Source organism: Prunus avium, chromosome 2, assembly GCF_965620075.1.
Source record: "Prunus avium chromosome 2, drPruAviu1.hap1.1, whole genome shotgun sequence".
In the NCBI taxonomy this organism is placed as follows: domain Eukaryota; kingdom Viridiplantae; phylum Streptophyta; class Magnoliopsida; order Rosales; family Rosaceae; genus Prunus; species Prunus avium.
The window spans coordinates 10,679,241-10,701,638 of NC_142285.1; the positions used below are offsets into that span (position 1 = coordinate 10,679,241).

At 36.0% G+C, this 22,398-nt stretch overlaps 2 protein-coding genes across 2 annotated transcripts; one reads left to right on the forward strand and one right to left on the reverse strand.

The window, feature by feature from the left end:
- The first annotated feature begins 524 nt into the window (after positions 1 to 524).
- LOC110771902 (putative pectinesterase/pectinesterase inhibitor 47) lies at positions 525 to 5,154 on the forward strand. Its single transcript, XM_021976267.2, has 3 exons — positions 525 to 1,272; positions 3,506 to 3,857; positions 4,310 to 5,154. The coding sequence occupies exons 1-3, from the start codon at positions 601 to 603 to the stop codon at positions 5,002 to 5,004; spliced, it is 1,719 nt and encodes a 572-aa protein (XP_021831959.2). The 5' UTR covers positions 525 to 600; the 3' UTR covers positions 5,005 to 5,154.
- Positions 5,155 to 5,234: 80 nt separating this feature from the next.
- On the reverse strand, positions 5,235 to 7,088 carry LOC110771901 (putative pectinesterase/pectinesterase inhibitor 46). The gene is made up of 2 exons (XM_021976265.2): positions 6,041 to 7,088; positions 5,235 to 5,911 (listed from the first exon to the last, which is right to left on the reverse strand). The coding sequence occupies exons 1-2, from the start codon at positions 7,086 to 7,088 to the stop codon at positions 5,235 to 5,237; spliced, it is 1,725 nt and encodes a 574-aa protein (XP_021831957.2).
- Between the last annotated feature and the right edge of the window lie 15,310 nt (positions 7,089 to 22,398).

A 22,398-nucleotide genomic window follows, 5' to 3' on the forward strand; every position in this document is an offset into this window, starting at 1 on the left:
AGGAGGTCTTCTTTGACAATACGTTGTAGTGGGATGTTATTTGTTGGGCTTGTTGTACTATGTTGTATTTCTTTTGGTGTTTGTGTTATTATGACTCTTTTGTAGTCCAATACATGTGTGACACAGTTTTCCCTACTCCAGCATTTTGTCCAATATGATTTTCTCTGGAAAGGTTTAAATGAGACTGCATTCCTACATGCAGGTTCCATTATAATGATTTCTAATGATTCTAATGATATGTCCCTTTCCCTTTAAAAAAAAACGTTGGAAGGTGGCAATATCATAGTACTGAACGAAACGATGCCGTAGGAGTGTGCCTTTCCTTGCACCTTCCTAGTTCCCTACCTCAACTGCATTGTAAAATCTGCATTAAAATTGCTCGCCTATCTACATTTTCAAACCCTTTGAGTCTTTGACCACATAAGCCCATTCCCATATTAATAATGTTCACGCCATCTGCACATGCTGCATCCCTTGGTATAATAATTCATACCTCAATAATCTTATAAATAAACCCCTAAATACCCTACTCATACACACATTTTCATACACCCACTCAACCCCACACACGTAGAGCCCCCCAAAAACATCACACTCAAAATGCCCAAACTACCCTTCTCTCTCTTCCTTCTCCTTTCTCTTCTCTACAACTTTTCACAGCTTTTGCCAACCTCTGCATCCTCCTCCTCCTCGGCCTCTTCCGCTTGCAAGTCCACCCTCTACCCGAAACTATGCCGTTCGATCCTATCCACCATCCGATCCTCCCCCTCCGATCCCTACAACTACGGCAAGTTCTCCGTCAAACAATGCCTAAAGCAAGCACGCAAGACATCCAAAGCCATCGACCATTTCCTTCAAAAGACCAAACACAAGTCGGTCCCCGTAAACCACAGCGAGCGGAACGCACTGGAGGACTGCCGCGAGTTCTCGGAGCTCAACGTGGAGTTCTTGGAGGCGATCTCCACGGAGCTGAAGTCCGCCGAGTCGCTGAACGAGGCGCTGGTGGACAAAGTGCAGACGCTGCTGAGCGGCATTGTGACCAACCAGCAGACTTGCTACGACGGGCTCGTGGTGTCGAAGAGCACAATTTTGGGAAACGACACGTCGTTGGCTACGGCGTTTTCGAATGCTACGCAGTTGTATAGCGTGTCGCTTGGTTTGGTCACGCAAGCATTGGCTCGTAATCTGAAGAAGCATAAGAAAGACAAGGGCTCTGATCATGGTGGAATCAAAGCACACAAAATTCGGGAGCCACTTGAAACCTTCATTAAGGTACGTATGATTTTTAAATTTAGTTTACTAATAAATCCGACATTTAATTATCTAATTGTGGTTTTAGATTATTAAATAATTGGGCAAACTTTGTAGCATATCTGATAGCAAAGGCTACTTGCCTAGATTTGTCTAGATTGAATTTTAAAACAATGCATTGCCTACATCCATAAACAAGTAGAGTTATTTTAAGCTATGTATGATGAAAAAATAGTTTACGTGAGTGCGTACTTAGAAGCTAGTAAAGATAATACAATAGTTAAGTAATTTATAAAAGGAGAATGGCAGATACAGTAAAGTATATATACGGGGATGTGACATCCGCCCCAACAAACAATTAAGCAAGCGTTTTATATGATATTGTTCGCATCTAGCTAGGCGGATTGTTTAAATATGTAGTGTGGAGATCTGGGAAAATAAAAAGGAGAACTATAAAATGAAAATTGATTTTTGGCTTAAAATTGGGTCAAATTACTTTAATAGTTTATTATTGTGTGATAGGATATGAATCTTATTTTAGATTTTTTGGCTGTTAGGTACTATTTAAATTCTCTTTTTTAATAGCTTTTATCTAAAAATATTAGGTATTGCACATAGATTAGTTTTACTGTTCAATTAAGCTTTAAAATGAGAAAAATGACCCACTTGTTTAGTGGTTTGGAGTATTTACTCCCTCAGGTAAGGTCTTATGTTCGATTCCTAGCATCCGTATAGTATGTGTGAGTTTAGTATACTATCACTCATCTCAATAGAAAAAGTCTTTAAAAAAAATTTTAAAAAATGAAAAATGATCCCTCAACAGTTAACCAATGCCTAAAGTTTCCAACAAATTTTGTAGAATATATTGGAGTTATATTGCATTCATAATTCACGTTTAAATGTCGTTAATAACACATAAGATTAATAAAAATACGTATATAGTTAAGTTGAATTGTTTATTTAAGTCAACTGGGATTCTCGTGTGATTGAAGCAGATCTGGAGTAACGATAAATGAGTCAACGACTTATTATAAGAGGGCTTGGTCAATTATTATTATTGTGACTTCACGTGATTTCTGCGTACTGCGAGGCATTTGGACCGCCGATGGCCCCCCCTCCCTCACCAAATGCACCACGCCACCTCCTCATCTTGTTTTTTTGTCAACCCACCACCCATTTCATTCATTAAGGCTTTAATTATTCAACAATTATAGCCAATCTTAGACAAAAAGTATTCTTAACATGTTAATCAAACCAATAATTATCTTTTTTTTTTATAATCACAATCGGTTCTAAATCCTAATTAGGTTTAAGTATTTTTTTAAATACAAACTCTACATTAGTTTAATTTACGCCGAGGCCAACTGATAAATAATTCAAATCTTTCTTTTTGGGATATATATAATATATATTGTAGGCAGTCATCTTTTATTGAGGGATTCTTCAAATAATTTTTTTTGAGAGACACCCTTTAGAACCAACAATAAATTTGTTTTTAACTATCTGAACCATATATATTTTAAGTCTGCATTCATAGATCTGCCTTGCAAAAAATTAGACAAATTGGAAACTGTTTCAATATCTAATTTTGTCGTACAAAATCAATGTACACAATGCTTTAAGAAAGTACTCAAATTTCAATAATTTAATTGAGTGGTCAAATGATATCTAATTCAAGTGATTTTTTGTAAATATGATCTTTGAATGAATATCTACAAAATAGACGGTTTGGATTAGTAAAATACAATCTGGAGTGGGCCCTATAAGGAAATTTATTAAATAACCTTATTTGAGGATTCCTTAACTGAAGCTCTATGATATTTTGAAATATATAATATATATTTTGGGATATAAACCAAACTGAATTAATCATGACTAGCTTGAAAAATAAAAATAAAAAATCATGTGGCGTCTAACTCCTCGAATATCTTTCTTTGTATTTGTTTTCTTTCTAGGATTCTCTTTAATCTATTCTTTAAAAAAAAATTATATTGATTTTGTTAGCGTTATTCTTTTTCACTTAGTTTTGGTGTAATCTCATTTAATATTATTTTTGCCTGTCGTGTAGTATTTTTAACTTATTACATTTTCTTTATTTTTTTTTAATGGGTATGTGAGAGCACAATTGACATTTGGTTGGCAGTGAATAAATGGGTTTGTCCAGCACGTGAACGTGTTTAATAAATCTAAATCTTCGTCAATAAGTCAAATAATGATTGAATTAATGTAACGCTTTGAGATAAATATATTGCAGGCTCTACGGAAAAATCCTGCCAAAAAATCAACGGCTTCACAAAGAGGGGAGCGGATTCTTGAGCAAATGGAGAGCAGTGGCATTCTAGTAAATGACACCGTGATTGTGGGCTCTTATGGTACGGACAACTTCACATCCATTGGAGAAGCCATTGCTTTTGCTCCCAATAATTCGAAGGCTGAAGATGGATATTTTGTAATTTATATTAGAGAAGGATACTATGAGGAGTATCTTGTGGTCCACAAACACAAGACCAACGTAATGCTGCTTGGCGATGGCATTAACAAGACTGTCATTACTGGAAACCATAACTTTGTTGATGGCTGGACTACCTTCAATTCTTCCACCTTTGGTAAGCATATCACATTTCTTGTGCTACTACTCTTCCCTTTTCAAAGTCACGAAAAAAAACTTGTACCGGAATGTTCATGTTACGTGGAAGTTTTGAGTGGCTAAAAAGTTAGATAGTGGTTTTTATTTTTTAAGGTTTTAGATATATGTCATCTTTTAATCGGACTGTTTTGCCACTTAACATTGCTACGTATGCCTCACAATTTTTTCTCATCCGAGTGGTTTCCACTTCTGTTTGAGATGTGAGTAGATTTATAGTCAAACTGCATATATATTAAGGAAAATGCTAGAGATATCATTTATTGTACAGACAACAATTATATACAGGATCCATGTAGCATTGCTCCAGAGTAAAAGTATAAAAAAAATTGAGAATTCTGAACACCTTAAAATTGAATTATATGTTTGACTTGGTCATGTTTATTCTAAAACTCAATTCTTTCCTGTTTGCAGCTGTTTCTGCAGAACGATTTGTAGCCATAGATATTACATTCAGGAACACAGCTGGTCCTCAGAAGCACCAAGCAGTAGCTGTGAGAAACAATGCTGACCTCTCCACATTTTACAGATGCAGTTTTGAAGGCTATCAGGACACACTATATGTACATTCCCTAAGGCAATTCTATAAAGAATGTGATATATATGGAACTGTGGATTTCATTTTTGGGGATGCTACTGCTGTCTTCCAGAGCTGCAACTTATACGCTCGAAAGCCGATGGCTAACCAGAAAAATGCCTTCACGGCGCAAGGACGAACTGATCCGAATCAGAACACTGGAATCTCCATCCACAACTGCACAATTGAAGCTGCACCAGACTTGGCATTGGACCTCAACTCCACTTTAAATTATCTGGGAAGACCTTGGAAGTTGTATTCTAGGACTGTTATCATGCAGTCTTATATTGGCCCTCTCATCAGTTCAGTTGGATGGTTGGAATGGAATGGGACAGTTGGCTTGGACACCCTGTACTATGGTGAGTTTCAGAACCACGGCCCCGGCGCGAATACGAGCAAGAGAGTACAATGGCCTGGTTATAATCTCATGAATGCTTCACAAGCTGTGAATTTTACTGTCCTTAATTTCACTCTTGGTGATACTTGGTTGCCTGACACAGATATACCCTTTTATGGAGGGTTACTCAAATAGAGAACTGAAACTTCCAAGTTATATAAATCTTTGTATTGATTGTATTTATTGCTTGAACTTTAGTTTCCATCAAAGCCAAAAAGTTGTATTACAAATTTGTTGTGCAAGAACAATCGGAAAGTATAAGAAGGGAGACAAAACAATCATGATCAAAAAAGAGAAGCAGAAAATAAATTGAAAAAAGAAAAAGAGAGAAACAATTTTTCCCATGAAACCATAAAATATATTGGTCAGAGGTTGGATTTATAGGTAACACCCGCATCAGAGATCCACTTGTTTCCTTGCAGAAGTGAGTGCACTGTAAATTCTCCGGCCGCTTTGCTGTTGATGGTTCTCAATCCCTTCCATTTAACTCTATTCCTTGTGGAAGAACCGGGCCCGAAATTTTGAAACTCGGAGTAAAATATGGTGTCGGGTGCTGTATTGCCTACCCATGGCAGCCATCCACTTGGGCTAATCAAGCTTCCCATGAATGTCTGCATGTACACAGTTGTTGAGTAATTCTTCCAAGGCCTACCGAGATAAGTTTGGACAGACGACAAGTCGCCATAAGGCGAAATGGAGCAATTCTGAATTGAAATTCCTGTGTTCTGATTGGGATCAATCTTCCCTTGAGCAGTGATGGTGTTCTGTTGGCCAGCCATGGGTCTCTTAGGCATTATGTTACAGTTTTGGAGCACCACTGCTGAATTCCCAAATATGAAATCAACTGTTCCATAAATGTTGCATTCCCGGTAGAACTGGCGATTGGAATGAGCATAGAGAGTGTCCTGGAATGCATCAATGTGACACCGGTAGAAGACGGATTGGTCAGCAGTCGACATCAAGGCCACTGCCTGGTGCTTGGCTGCTCCGGCAGTGTTGCGAAACCCGATGTCCCGAGCAATGAAGCCCTTCCCAAAAACGGCTGCACAAAAACAAAACAAAAATTGTTCCTGTAAGAATTTATTGGTAACATTGCTTAGCACGTCGCCCACATGAGTACAAAAATTATAGTTCATGTTAACGTAGAAATTGTTAGCACATGAAAATTTACCAAATGTGGCGCTCGAAAATGTGGGAGTTCCATCGATAACGTTGAGGCCGGCAGATACGATTGTTGCGGTGGATCCATCGCCGACTACCAAGACATTCCACTTGGTTTTCTCAACTCTCACATTCTCAAAATAAACCCCCTTCTTGACGTAGATGACTGTTCTCTTCTTGCTTTTATCAGGGACATCCTTGAGTGCAGCATGAATTGTTTTGTATTTTCCACTGCCGTCGCTCGCCACCACAATGTCTGCCTTCTTCCTCAAATCCGAACTCTCAAGTAGCTTCCGGTCCCTCGGGTGCAGCCACTCTGGCACACCCTCGCTATAGCTGGCTGTAGCTGTAGTTGCAGGGTGTGTCAATAATCGCCTTAGCTTCACAGAGCTAACGACTTTCGAAATCCAAGAGACTATAGCAAGGCTATTGCTAGTTAACTCAGTAGAATTTTTCAAGTAACTGACAATTTTATCCTTGAGTTCTGCTTTTGCATCATCAAAACCATCAATGCAAGTTTGCTGATAAGTGCCTGAAGAACTCAGCCAAGTTTTAAGATCATCAAACACATCAAACAACGACTTGTCATCCGATAACGAGTCGTTGAGATGATCCAAAGCCAGGCTCAAAAGCTCTTGACAATTTTCCAAAGCTGCCTTAGACAATGTGTCGTTGGAAGTCCCACTCAAAATCCCATCACCCGAAAAACGATTTGCGGCTTTCGACAACTCGTTGATCGCCACTTGAATCGCCAACTTGAACAGATCCTCAGGCTTCGCATGGGTGGAGTTAACCAGAGCGCCAAGACTGCTATAACATGAGTCTTGGTACAAGGTCACATCACAAACAGCCTTCACAGAAGTAGATAGGCTTGAGCTTTGTTTGCCACCAGAGTTATTTTTATGAATGGTGGTTCCAACCACAGCAGCAACCACCACACACACAAGAACTATGGAGGACAGGCTTATGATGACGACTCTCCTCCGCGTCTTCCGTCGAGCGTCGAGCTGGGATTGCTCCAACTCATTGACTTTGCCATAGGCTTTGAAGGAAGACATGATGCCAAATTTTTCTCTGTTTTGTTTTCCTATGTGTTTGTGGATTGCATGAGGGATGGTGGGTTGGGTGTGCTTATATATATTGAGGGTTTGAATAACATAACGCGGCACTACGTGCTTTGCACTACACTATTTTTGTTAACATTTTCAACTGATGGAGTGCTTCACATGTTATTGGAGGCTTTAAATCGTGGGTTCATATATATGGCTGGTAAAGTGTTTTTGGTACGGTCATTTTCTCTCCCGACAGCACCGAACCAATATTATATAAACAAATAGAATAAATTTAAAACAAAACAAAATAAAATAAAAATTAATCGGCTAGCTGGTCATGAATTTTGGCATTTGAGTACTTGTGCCCATTCCAACACATATTAGATGGGTTCAGAAAAAAAAACTATTGACAATTTTCTTGCAAAACTCTGGAAACTTTAAATAGGGTTTTAGCAATAAGTCCGTTTTAATTAGCATGATATATTATACAATTACTTATATAGAGCCTATTTGGAGGTAAAAATCCAAAATTAGTCACTTGTTATTTTCTAATTAGTTTTAATTTCTAAAATAAATTAGAAAATAAAAAGTGGCTAGTTTTGGGGTCGTGTCGTGTTGGGTTAGTGTCGTGTCAAGAATGCTAAACCCAAACCCAACCTGGTTAATAAACGTGTCATTTTCGAGTTGACCCGTTTATTTCCCGTGCGGGTTTCGGGTCGTGTTGAGTTGACCTGCTAAGTAGTAGCAAATAAAAAAAATTAAAAAATCTAAATTTTGATAAATTAATCAAGTAATTGCATTTTTTATTTTTTATATAAAATAATTATTGCATTTTGCCTCTCTCTATATATAAAGATTGAGAATGAGAAATTTAAAAAAAAAAATTTTTAAAAAAGGAAAATGAAGAAAAAATAAAGAAATGGGTTGGTGGGTTACATAGGTATTTTAGCGGATTGACGGATTATATAGGTATTTTAGCGGGTTTAGGGTTGACTTGTTTAATAAACGAGTTAAACAGGTGTTGGGTTGGCGGGTTACATAGGTATTTTTAGCGGGTTGACGGGTTGACCCATTTAATAAACGAGTTAAATAAGTATTTTAGCAGGTTGGCGGGTTGACCCGAAACCCACCCATTTATAAACGGGTCATGGGTGGGTTAACCCTAAAATGACCCTTTCTTAATCGTGCGGGTTCGTGTCGTGTTTTTTCCATGCAGATTTCGAGTCGTGTAACAGGTCGTATCGGAAATTGCCACTCCTTTTTCCCTCCAAATAGGGTCTATATGCTCAAATGGGCCTATTACTGAAATGTCCAAACTTAAACTACCACCTAAAATTAAAAAAATTCTTGGTTATTTCTTCAATGGAGATTAAATAAATACTAGCGACCATATTGCTCAATATTCCAATGTTTCTAATGTTTATTCTTTTTGTAATTTATATCCTGAAATTAAATATCATCTCTTTACTCATTGTACGTACTTACAGCAATGCTATTTAGACACACAAGATTGACCACCTTATGTAGCAGCTGATGTGGTCATGTCATGTCAATTAATGAATATTGACATGTGAATTCTATTTTTATTTATTTTATGTTTAATAATCATTAAAAAAACAAAAATGAAATAGAAAAGGAAAAACAAAACCCTAGAATCCTCATCTGTAGTCTCACGCTTTATCTGCTCTTCGTCTGCTGCACTCCCTTCCTCCCTCAAATCCACCTATCCCCATTCTCCATTGTTGTTGCTAAGATTTGGAGTTTTCTCAATAGAAAATCTTCTACCACTTTTTTATTATTTAAACCTAGTAGCACATACGCGTAAAACATTTGTAAAAAGAAAAATGAAAATCGACAAATTGATTATCAAAGTTGTTGTTCTGATTACTCCATCAATTTGTCCAAACACTCTTTCCAATCCGAAACCTTCTCGTCTTTACTAACTACCTAGTATCACACAATTTCTTGAAGATTCGTCACTCTTATCAAGAAGGGAAAAAAGACATATCAAAATAAATTAACAAGGGAGTACAAATTTACAATATTACATCTTCTCCACTGCAATGTCACCATTTTTGTTGTGTTCTTGCTAAATAAATATGAACTAGTTGTATATTGTGGAAAACAAATTGGTGTTGTATGTGTGTAATTTTAATCAAGTTTTATTCGATTTTTTTTGTGTTTTGGAATTTTTAGTGTAGTTTATTCCTTTCATAGTGTTGGCTGCGCAAATCTCACGGCCTGGTGCTCCGGGCCGAGGGGACGTGCGTTAACATGTGGCGTCCTTCTTTTGGGTGCGGTGCGGTTGTGCGCGGGCGTGCCAGCACGGTTTACCGTGCGTCGAGATGTGGATGTGGGTGAAATGGTTAAGTGGTTAAGTGGTGCGCCTGTTTGAATTCGACTCCTAATCAAACGATTGTGGCCGAGAGAGGAACTTATCTCGGCCGTCAGGTTCACGGCCTGAGCTACAAGGCCGTTTAATGGTGGTGTTGGTGGTGGGTTTTGGGCGGTGCTCCGGCGCGTTGCTCAGGGAGCGACGGTCGTATGATATATGGGGTGAGCGAGAGAGTAACAGAGATGGTACTCCAGCGCCTTGAAAGTCAAGGGTCGTATGATATATTGATGAATGAATTTTCCTTACAATCTAACACTACTCCTAGGAAAGCAAGTAAAGATATTAAAAGTGCATTACAGGAAAATATAATTTGCTCCGTGGGAGGCTTTTGGTTTGGTGTTTGAACCCTTTGAATGTAGCTTGAGTCTGGTATTTATAGGAAGAGCTCCTGGATGAGTAATCGAGGCTGAAAATCTGCATGGTGGAGCCTGATCAGAGCAAGTGGGTAGTCCAATCGACATTTGGGATCGTGAAGCATGGTGGTGTGACCCTATGAATACTGGTAAATCTCGGCCGCCGCCCTGATCGTGGGTTCTGTGCTTCTGGCCATGGAGACGCATTTAATGCTCTGATAGCTAGTGACATAATCTCTCAAGCTATAAGAATTCTTGTAAGAATGTTTGCGCCTAACTACTCTGATTTCTGTCGCCAAATCCTGACGCTAGTCACTTCCCTTCTTCCCTCGTGCATTAAATGCTTCCTTGCAGCCAGTGGTTTTGCTAGTCAGAGGCGTTACTTTATTAAATGAAGTGTGGGCCCTGGCTATCACGTGGTGATCTGACTCTAATATACTCGGCCGTGTCCCCTTCGTCCTTTGGCCTCGGCTGGATGATACGGTGGTTGTAAGGCCGAGATGACTATGCCTTCGCAATTTCCCTTTGTTCTAAGGCAGACAAAACGCCGCGTCTTTGTTCATGAATGGGTGCTAAGGCCGAGGGAGGTCCCTTCGGCCAGCTTTATGGCCGTGATTTATTAGACACAAACACATAGTGCAATAACAATGGAGGATGCGGATGGGTTCATGGAGGAAGGCAATGCTGGAGATGAAGAGCAGAGAAAGCGTGAGGATACAAGGATGCGAGGGTTTATTATTTATTTTCTTTTTCACTTTTAGTTTTTGTTTTTAATTTTTATTGAAAAGAGAAATTAATAAATAAAAATTCATTAATTGACATGGAAAAATTCATTAATTGACATGGCATGACCACATCATCTCCCGTTGGTCGAGTGATGCAAGGTTCTTTGATTCGGATTGGTTGGGACTATCAAGTCGATCATCGATTCCTGTTGATGTTCTAGATCAATAGGGCCAGAGGCAATGGCGGTTCCAGGATTCAAAAGCTGACCGGGCAAAACTTATATAAGAAACTCGACGGTACGACTAAATTTCATTAATAAACATAAAAAAATACACATAGTGAGGGGGGACGTAATGAGCCTTACCCTCAAATGCAGATTACAAATACAAAAACTAAAAAAAAAAACAAAAAGTAAATGCAATGCAATGCAATACAAAACAACACTATTTAAATATAAAATCTAACCCTACGAGGCTTAGAACTCTTAAATTCCTCAATTATCGATGCATTGCCAATAGTATTGGCAAACTCTCTTTCAATGAAGAGGATCATACAATCAGCAAGAAATTCATCACTTATGGTGCTTCGAAGTCAATTCTTAATAATTCTCATACATGAGAAAGCTCGTTTCGTTGTTGTTGTAGAAACATGAAGAGTCAGCACCAACCAAATCAACCTGTCAATCAAATAGTAGTTTTCCCCCAAAGTTGTTTCCACCAATTGTTGACATAACTGAGGAAGAGTAGTGATTTCCTTAAAGCATGGAAGGCATTTTATATAATTTTGACTCTTTTCCTTTCTTGCCATGGCTATCATTTGTAAGAGAAATACAAACACAAAACATAATTGAAAATTTGAAAACTCATGTAATAGAAATACAACTATAAAAAATAATAGAAACAAGATTTTAATCGATAATAACACGCAAATAACTCATACATTTTGACTTGTCTCTTGCATTTCACGATCATGTGATGCTCTATTATTGCTCTTTTTCTTTTTTGTCATGGTTGCCATTTATAAAGAACCCATGTCATAATTAAAAACAAACATAAATCAGAAATAGTACTTAAAAAAATAATCCATCCAAAAAGGAAAAAGAATAAATAGTTTCAGTGAATAATTTTCCTCTAACTTCCCCTCCCCCCTTCTCTAATTTATCAAATGTCAATATTTTTGGGAGATGAGTGTTTAATATTTTGCTCTCACTATTTGCATCGAGTTGAAACTAAGTTTAATAAAAGAGATAGAAATGACTATGGAGGTCAACCGTCATATGATAAATCTCCGTTATCTATTTTCTCAACACCTGGTCGAGCTTTTGGGAAAGGTGTACTTAGAGAGATGAGCATCGAACTTCATAAGGCTGCCACTCATTATGTCCTACAAAATTGTGATGAAGCTTTGCCATTTGTCCAGTAAGAAATCTTCAACACTATAATTCTTTGTGTATTTACTATATTACTATTTATTTAGATCTAATATGTCACTGTATTAATTTGAATATAATTATTTGTTATGTATGCAGAGAACATAAGAACATTCTAATCCAGTCTAGTGTTGATAATGTGGAGGAGTCACATAGGCTTCAATTTTCAAACTGGATTTCTGAAAGGATTCGGATAATATTGTATTGGAAAAACTATTGACTGTCATAGATGTTTATTTAAAAATATTTTTTCCTTTCTATGCAGGTCACAGAACTATACAACGATGGTAGAGTTAGTAAGCAAATGCTTTCTTTGGCTCGAGGTCCTGAAAGGCGAGTAACTTATTATCCTGGTTATTATATTCGTGGTTTTAGATTTCATACATTGCAGCGTGATGAGAATAAAAAAAACAAAAAATAGTGGAGTTATGGTTAGGGGGGGAATCAGATTGACGATGTGCCTTGATATGGAACCTTAGTAGATATTGTTGAGCTCCGTTACACAGAAGGAAATAGAGTTGTATTGTTCAGTTGTGATTGGTATGACACAACACGAAAAGGAACAGGTTACAAGATAGATCGTTATGGAATAATCACTGTTAATACAACATGCAAGCTAAATACTCAAGAGCCATTCATACTAGCAAGCCAAGCAACCCAAGTTTTTATGTGAAGGGGGTTAAAAATAAAATTTGGAGTTTTGTAGTGGAAACAAATCTAAGAAACGCTTATAAGATGATTAGTGATGAGAGTGACCCATACCAAGAAGCAGAGACTCAAAGTCAAAGCATGCATGCCATCCAAAATGATGTTGATGACAATGAAATTGATTGAAGAAGGGATGTGATTTAACTTACAACTCTGGGATGAGTTGTCATGTAATTGTGATTGTCTTTTTTTTTTTTTTTTTGGATTGGCTATTTTTAGTTATATATTTTGGAGTGTGATTGGTTATTATCAATCAAATTGTTTTTATTTATTCTAATGGGAAATTAACATTCAAACGTTTTCCTAGAAGACATATTTCTCCTCGAAAATAGTCAAATAATTCAGACGAAAAGAGAATCCCTCGGAAATAGTCAAGCAATTCCGACGGAATAAGAAACCCCTCAGAAATAGTCAAACAGTTCCGGCGGAATGAGAAACCCCTCGGAAATAATCATCCTATTTCCATCAAACATACTTTTGGTCGTTAATAAAGCTAGCGCCAAGTCTTCCTGCCAAATAAATTACATTTCCGATGACAATAGAGACTTTTTCTGAGGGTATTTCCTTTGTCGGAAATAAATTTCAAGCCCGTGACATATTTCCGACGGACAACATTTTTTGGTCGGAAAAAAATACTTTTACCGAGGGAATTTCGGGGCCCTCGGAAAATCTTGGTCCGTAATGACCTCTTTTTTTGTAGTGTCGTCTGAGCTGCCCAAAGCCGTAACACCCCAACCCCAAACCTAAGCCGCTTTAAAAAATGTATCCATCAGTTTCCGCTCTCTAAAAAATCTTCCCCTCTGGTGTTGTAAGGAAAAGAATACACTTCCTTTGGGGCAGAGTGAAAGATGCGAAGATATTAACACTAACTAATGTTATCACTTCTGCTGGGGTTGGATCTCAAATTTATGACTGGTTCAAGGAGTGGATACCTTTGGAGCAACAGAAACTTATGGAAAAGAATGTGGCTGATTTATGCCAGGCTACAAAAGAACTGAAAACTGTAAGTTTTTTCATTTAGTTTAATTAATTAGCTTCAATTATTTGGGGGGAGGAAATGTTGGGACGATGCTCTTAGTAGGCCTCTTTATTTGTGGCAACTATTCCAGAAAATCTTGTCTTTAGAGTTACCTAGTATGGTATTAGCTAACCGTTTGAGTTTTAAGGACTGATATGAGAGGTTATTGTAATTTTCTTACCAAATTCACTTTCAGTTAGTGTACTTTGTATTTGTTCAAAACTGACATTATAGTTCAATTGTTTTCTTCTTTTTCATGTTTCTATGTATGCATTAGTTCTTTTCTATAATGAACTAACTTTGCATGAGTCTTTTTCATGATTTGAGTCAATATATCTAATATTGACACATTTCAGTTTTGATGCTGGTTTCTTATACATAAACCAACTATATTCATCAATAATGTCTATGATGAATGTGTCATTCCATGAGACAAATTCAAATTTTGATGTTGGCTTATTAAGTATCAAACCAACTATTCTATTATTTGTCACTAACGTCACTCATGCCTTCAAGGAAATACTTATGAGAGGTTTTTATATAACTCCATTGTTTGGACAAAAAATGTGGGAGTTGATGAAGTACCTAACTCTTTACATATTATTGTTATGTTTGCAGCATTGTGTTTCTGGTGTGTGTGTGTGTGTGATCTTAGAGTGCTGGTATAGTTGAATTTGTGTCAAGTTTTCCAAGGTTTTACACATACACTAGTTTCGACAGATGTTTTGGAAGTATATTGATGTTTTGGTCGGAAAAAACACTTTTACCGAGGGAATTTCGGGGCCTTCGGAAAATGTTGGTCGGTAATGACCTCTTTTTTTGTAGTGTCGTCTGAGCTGTCCAAAGCCGTAACACCCCAACCCCAAACCTAAGCCGCTTTAAAAAATGTATCCATCAGTTTCCGCTCTCTCAAAAATCTTCCCCTCTGGTGTTGTAAGGGAAAGAATATACTTCCTTTGGGGCAAAGTGAAAGATGCGAAGATATTAACAATAACTAATGTTATCACTTCTGCTGGGGTTGGATCTCAAATTTATGACTGGTTCAAGGAGTGGATACCTTCGGAGCAACAGAAACTTATGGAAAAGAATGTGGCTGATTTACGCCAGGCTACAAAAGAACTAAAAACTGTAAGTTTTTCCATTTAGTTTAATTAATTAGCTTCAATTATTTTGGGGGAGGAAATGTTGGGGCGATGCTCATAATAGGCCTCTTTATTTGTGGCAACTATTCCAGGAAACCTTGTCTTTGGAGTTACCTAGTATGGTATTAGCTAACCATTTGAGTTTTAAGGACTGATATGAGAGGTTATTGTAATTTTCTTCCATTGTATATGTGGATTTCCTTAGGTGACCGGGGCTTTAAGTAACCTTAATTTTATTGGAAATGGTGATTGTGTTCAGATGTCGTTGATATGAGATTCTTAGAGGAGTAGACGAGAAGCAGAGAGTCAGTGTTCATTAAGTTTATCCCTTAATAAACTAATTTTATCTATGTTTCTTTTGATGAGTATTAAAGAAAAAGTTTCTTACTTTTGGGTTAATTCGTTTCTTGGCACAAGTCAGAATCTGTGTACCATGAGTTCTTTCAGTTAGTGTACTTAAGCCTCATGCAGAAACAGGACTTACCAAATTCACTTTCGGTTAGTGTACTTTGTATTTGTTCAAAGCTGACATTATAGTTCAATTGTTTTCTTCTTTTTCATGTTTCTATGTATGCATTAGTTCTTTTCTATATTGAACTAACTTTGCATGAGTCTTTTTCATGATTTAAGTCAATATATCTAATATTGACACATTTCAGTTTTGATGTTGGTTTCTTATGCATAAAACCAACTATATTCATCAATAATGCCTATGATGAATGTGTCATTCCATGAGACAAATTCAAATTTTGATGTTGGCATATTAAGTATCAAACCAACTATTCTGTTATTTGTCACTAATGTCACTCATGCCTTCAAGGAAATACTTATGAGAGGTTTTTATATAACTCCATTGTTTGGACAAAAAATGTGGGAGTTGATGAAGTACCTAACTCTTCACATATTATTGTTATGTTTGCAGCATTGTGCTTCTGGTGTGTGTGTGTGTGTGATCTTAGAGTGCTGGTATAGTTTAATTTGTGTCAAGTTTTCCAAGGTTCTACACATACACTAGTTTCGACAGATGTTTTAGAAGTACATTGATGTTTTGGTAAACACAGTGATCACTGTTGCCTTGATTTGATATGATACAAGCCAATGTGATTAAGCTACACTCATGTGGGAGAATGTAAGATGACTTATGTGAGTTGGCATAATCACATATGATGTTTTATTGTATTTAATCAAGATAATAGGGTTTATGTTATCAATTGTAACTAGTCTTCTAATTTTGACAGACTTTGTTATTTATGTTCAATAAAGACTCAATTAATTATGCTTATTAGTCTGTGTTAAACACCAACTCTATCTGTAATGGGTGAAATATTGTTGGAGTTTGATTAACATAAATAGAACTAGTCCCTACTCCCACAAATCATCAAGTTCTATTTTGTGCTTGGCATATTGATAGCTAGAACATTTTGGTATTTGAAGAGAGTAGAAGATCATTCTTATATTAATTATGTTTGCCTTCTATTGTGGGTAATTTATTGTTGTGTTTTGTTATGTACATGTTGTAATCCTACTTGATGTTGGTATGCTGCTAGAGATGTATTCTTACAGTTCCTTCATTGATCATGAATTACCGGGTAAAAGCAACCATGTGCCAATTATCCATTTAAATTGTACGTGAGGTATATACTTTCCTTGCTCAACATGAAGGAGATGAGTTTTGACACTTTTTATGTATAGTTTGGTTATTCACTCTCAAGAGTTGGTCCTATCTTCCCCCTCAGCCTAATGTGTGGCCCGCCATATCTTGTGTCAACTAGTGGTTTCTTCCTACCCTAGTGCCTTAACCGACATTGCTGCACCTAATCAATGCATGATTAGGTGCATGCTACTTTCTTGGATACAACTTCAAGGGAGATAAGGCACCCTTAATCGGACCAAATTAGTTACCTAAAAATCTATGCAGTCTTCATATGTTTTATGGGATCCATGTTGAGATTGGCCATGGTATTGGGGTTTTTTTATTATTTGTAAATAATTCATTTTTAAAACTGAAAAATAGTTAATGAATAAAATAGTAGTTAGTAGATTTAAAATAAAAACAAAACAAAACATATAATGAGAGACTTAGAGCTCTTTGTTTTTCTTTGTTTAAAAGATAATTATTCATCAAGAAATTCCATAAGAAGTTTTTTTTATAAAAAAAATTCACATCATTTAACTACTAATACAGAAAAAAGGATACAATAGTAATTTCAAATAAGCAAAATCAAACCTTAAAAGATGGAAGTTGGGTTGAAGATCACGGCTAGAGGGTTGTCGGCTAGTTGCAACTCCTCTGTATCGTCTTATTACCTCATACCATAATCGCTTTATTTAACAGTGTCTCATAGGGTCATGAGCAGCATGTCGACAAGAGTCTACTAAGCCCCTTCGACACTCTAACGTACGCCGCAACTTTACACCCTTCCAAGTCCATCCTTATTGCCCTCACATTGAGTTATAAGCCCACATTACTTGGCTCGGCAATTTAACTTCCAACATTCGTGTATATGAAGTGTGTGACAAAAGCATCTCTCACCGATGTGGGACTGATGCAATCAGTTGTTAAGAGAAACCCAATTTCTTTTCTGATAAAGATCAATGAGAAGAAATCAAATTATTTCAACCATGGTGATTTCAAATTTTCAAAACTAAACCTCAAAAAACCAACATGATTCTGTTCTCTCATTCTAGTAATTTCAATATTGTACTTTCTTTAATTGACAATCATTCATCTTTACTATTTGGAGAATACAACTTGCTTATCAAAACCTGTTACTATAAGAGTATGGATTATGTTTTAAATAATTTCCAATACAATAACAATAAACTTTAAATAGTTCAATCTAAGTTGACCATATTTCAAGTTTTTACTTTCGTGACTCAATCCAAAATGTAAAATAGTGAATTTTCTAGACATACATCTTGTTTCTTATATGATTATAGTTTCTTTATTTTTTTTATCATTGGGTGGGGGAGGCTTCAAACGTGAGACATCGTCCAACATTTGGAAAAGAAGTATAACTTGTCCATTTCAAAACTCAAAAAAACTTGATAAATGATGAACTTGTACTGAAGATCATGTTTATTCAAGTACTTTGTATTCATTAACCATTGTAAAATGTAAATGAAGCACTCTAGGTTTTTTTTTTTGGGTAAATAAGTTAAACTACACAAATGTTTCAAGTCCATTCCATGCTACCACAGTTGAGCTTTGCAACCCATCATGTAAATGTGCCATCTGACTTCACCACACCGAGATGGATAATGGATGAAATGATGGAATCATGGAGAGAAACATATGCTAGTAATTTCTTCCTCTCAAAGTATAAAAACCCTAATGTGTTTGGAGGCTAAGTGATGTTTATATAGCACATAAGAAAGCCCTTGGTTCCTTCTTTCTCTTCGTGTGGTCGACCTCGTGGTCAAGTTGTCATGTACAACTTGTGTTACAAGCCCAATAGACCATAAACCTCAAATAAAATTTTAAGTCCAATGCAATTCCCCCATCCAACTATTTAACTAATCTCCATTAACTTAATTAATTCATGCTCATCATCTTTAATTTCCATATTATGTATGTGATCCATTAGGTTCTAATTGGCGAGGCTATGGGTGATTTGAATTCTTTCTTTATTGATTGTAAATTTAATTCTACCTTTTGTGAGAACACTATTGTGGTTAATCCTCAAGGCTTCCACAAGTCATGAGTGATGTGTAGCAAATATCATGACTACCCAAGCCAATATAGAAATGGTGGAGAACCTCTTCAGTTGGAAGACATGTCAAGCCCCTGATATGAATCCCAAGATTATATAATTCATACAAGTATTATTAGAATTAATGAACATTCTTATTCATATCCATTGCTTTGGCCAAAGGCTTCTAAATCATATCGTTAGTGCATTTTGCCTCTATATTGAAGGTAGAGATCAATAACACTTTCCTAAGATAATAGTAGAGCCTCAAATCTAAGGACTAATTTATATTATAGCAACTTAAAGATCTTGTTTGACATGTAACTAAAACTTTCCATACAATCCTTTTTTGATTATCAAGTTCAATGAATTCACTCTTTAGTGAATACCCATGCATTTATCTTAATGTCACCCACATAGATGACTTAACACCAGTCATCGTCCAAATTGAACAGATATAGTGTATACTAGTCTTTATGGATATGTTAATGCCCAGTTGACAATCTTATGACCAGAAACTCTTTAGGGTGTGAGCTATATGAAAAGTTCTCATGGATCTAACTTCTTTAGATCACTTATCTCATCTCTCAAATGAGTTAAGTAAACTACATTTAATGAGACCATTATTCAAAACAACATTTTTCGTATTTCAATTAATAATAAACGAAAGCCACAACATGTAATTGATATTCGATGAATGCATTGGATTTGGACTTCTTCAAACGATCACAGCCAAGGAATGAACACCTCTTGACCTCGAGTACTCCTACCTTGAAGACTAGGCTTTGCAATCAACCAAGTTATTGTGTTCGGTAACACTGACATATTTAATGCATTGTGATGTACATAAATAACCAATTTAGTTTTCTCATGTGTGGAAGTAACCGAAATTAGGAAATGACTAGCCAACAAGACTATATGGTAAAGTTGCTCTATTATGATTAAGTTTTATTATTTAAAGAAATCTATCTATTTTACAATTTGATTTGGCATCATTCTGTCAAAAAAAGGCTTTTTTTATATTTATTTTTTTGTTTTGACAATGTGACATTATAAATTACTATAATCTACAAGGAGGATGACTCAAACTTTGGTGCAATAGTGTCGGCACCAGGGACAGACCCATGATTTCAAAATGGTGTGGGCTAAATTTACCTGACGTACAAATCTGCTAATAAGAAAGAAAACTCGATGATATGAGTGAATTTCATTGATAACAAAAAAATTCCAAAAAATCTTTTATCTCCCACGTTTTTAATGTTGACATGACATTATAAAAGTATAACTTATTGAATAATATATACAAGACAACATGTCAGCAACTAATTAATTCATTAAATCTCGCTGATCGTTAATTCATTATTCATACAAGCAAGAACACCAAAATTATTATCATAGTTTTCTCTATTTCATGACAATAAAAGCCTTTGACTGGTTTTCTCATAGGAACTCTATGACAAAATGAAATGGAAGTAATTCTTTTAGCTATAGTATGAAGAAAAGGAAAGCTAGTGATATGAATGGTTTTTCGAAAAATCTAAAAATCGTTGATCACGTGTTTATCAACTCAGAATTGATGTATAACATAATTAGTCCAAGGTAAAGTTTCCAATGTTTTCAAAAAGAAAAAAAATAGTTTCCAATATCAGCTAACATTAATTTCACATTGTGTTTACACTGTTTTTATCCTTTGCAAAGATTTGCAAGTTAACCTTCTAGCTACCATAGGTGGGCTACATGTAATTTTGAGTTGAAAGACAAGAAAAGTCACTTGGGCTATAGCCCAGGTTAGTACCTTTCTAGGTTCGTCCCTGGTCGGCACGCTACCTTGGTCAACTAGCCTAACCTAAATTTGCAAGAGAGACTTCTATTCATGTGCTCATTTGATAGAATTTCTTCAAATTCCACCCATCTTTCCTATGTTATTTCCCCTAATTTTCCTTAACAATTTTAAAAAAAGGGTTTAATTTCTCTAATGCACCGTGAAAGTATGGTCAAATCTCACATTGCCCCTCAAACTCAAAGTGACCCACCTTGATCCCTTGACTGATGTTTTGAGTCTCACTTTGCCCCCTACTGTTAAGCCCGTTAGATTAAAAACGCTATGCCAAGCTTAGGAGAAGAAAAGCTGGAGCATGCCTTCATTAGTGAGTTCAAGTCTGCACGCCCATCATATTTGGGTTTTGGCACTCCTCTGTCTACGATGAAGATGAAGTTGGTCGGTGGATACATGTAGGTGGTTGTTGATGGTGGGGATGGCTGCCAGTGGAAGAAGTTCAGGAGACGTGGCTGTGTCTTGCTTGGGAGTGATGGTGGTGACTATTGGGTTTTTGACGTAGAAGGAGGGGCGATTTTAGAGCATCTACAATGAACTCGCTAAACCACCTCCTTAGATAAATTTTAGGGAGGAATTATAAAAATGCAACTCCAACCATGCTCCCTATCCACCTCCTAAAATAGGGAGTTCTCTAGGAGCTCCTAAATCTGAGGAGAGAGAAAGGACTCCTAGTGACTCCCTATAATTTAATGAATATTTCAAACCTTTATTTAATGCTAACTATTTTTTATTTTATTTTTTAATAGAGATGGACCAATCAAAAAAGAGTTATAGCATTTATGACTCTCCAAATTAGGGTGGAGAGCTCCTAAAATAGCTTTCTTATATTTTTAGCTAAATTTTAGCTAAGAAATAGAGAACATCATTGTGGATGCTCTTAGAGTGGGAATTGGCTGATTGATATATTTTTTTCCGGTTAAACAATAAAACATTTAAAAACATTATTTTTATTATTTATTGTTTATCTTAAATCGTTATTTTTTTTAAATAAAATATTTTATTATGTTTTTGCACACATAGCACTTATGTGGTATGTATTTTAGTAAAATAGTAGGTCCCACTCGTGCCATGTTAGCACTTTTAACGGAGTTATTAAAATATTTAATAGTAAGAGGCAAAGTGAGACACAAAACATCGGTTAAGGGATCAAGGTGGGTCAATTGGAGATCACAGGGCAATGTGAAATTTGACCATACTTTAAAAGGGAACTAGAGCAATTAAACCTTAAAAAAATGAACACAAAAACAAATATCATACGTTGACAACTTTGATGAAATAATGGTTTTATAAAATAAAAAAATTCAATAATAGCTAACTTAAATAATAGAATATCAGTTGTTAATCATATATAGACTATTGGAGGTAATTTTGTTTACAAAATGAAAGCAAATAAGTACGCATACCAATTATATTAGAATGCATATTAGATTGAAACATACCGTTGCACATATGTGATTATATTTTTCTCTTCTATAGGCAACAAACAAATTCATATCATAATTAACTATTACGTAAGAATTACCGAAATGCGCGGATTTACATAAATGAAAATTTTAAAATACACAGTGAATTTCTTTCTTTTTTACCAAATAAAAAAATAAAAATTTATGTGTAGAGTTTGAGATTCATAAATATTAAAAATAAGTAAATAATAAGAAGACTACTAAAAACGTTTATGCGCTGTGTTCCTCAATATCGCTTGTATAAGAAAAAAGTATTGAAAACACCAATAAAATAAGTAAAACTTAAATTTTATTCAATTCAATGAGATGAATTGACCAAGGAATAATCTTGTGACCACATGATGGGATGTAACGTGGATGTTTGGTGAAGCACCAATGACTTCAGTGTGAGGAAGTGCACAGAAGAGAATCCCGACCACAATTAAAAAGCTTTTCATATGCGAAGGGAAAACCAAAAGGTGGCCTCCCACGTCTTAACCGCGGTTAAAACGTAACCTGACTCTAGTTAAATAAAAAGTCACCTTTGCTTCTTCCTATCTTATGTCCCTTCCCT

Coding starts and splice junctions, on each gene's coding strand:
- LOC110771902 (XM_021976267.2), top strand. CDS start 601: ATGCCCAAACTACCCTTCTCTCTCTTCCTTCTCCTTTCTCTTCTCTAC. Junction 1,273..3,505: donor CACTTGAAACCTTCATTAAG/GTACGTATGATT, acceptor AATATATTGCAG/GCTCTACGGAAAAATCCTGC. Junction 3,858..4,309: donor CTTCAATTCTTCCACCTTTG/GTAAGCATATCA, acceptor TCCTGTTTGCAG/CTGTTTCTGCAGAACGATTT.
- LOC110771901 (XM_021976265.2), bottom strand. CDS start 7,088: ATGTCTTCCTTCAAAGCCTATGGCAAAGTCAATGAGTTGGAGCAATCC. Junction 5,912..6,040: donor ATTTTCGAGCGCCACATTTG/GTAAATTTTCAT, acceptor GTTTTTGTGCAG/CCGTTTTTGGGAAGGGCTTC.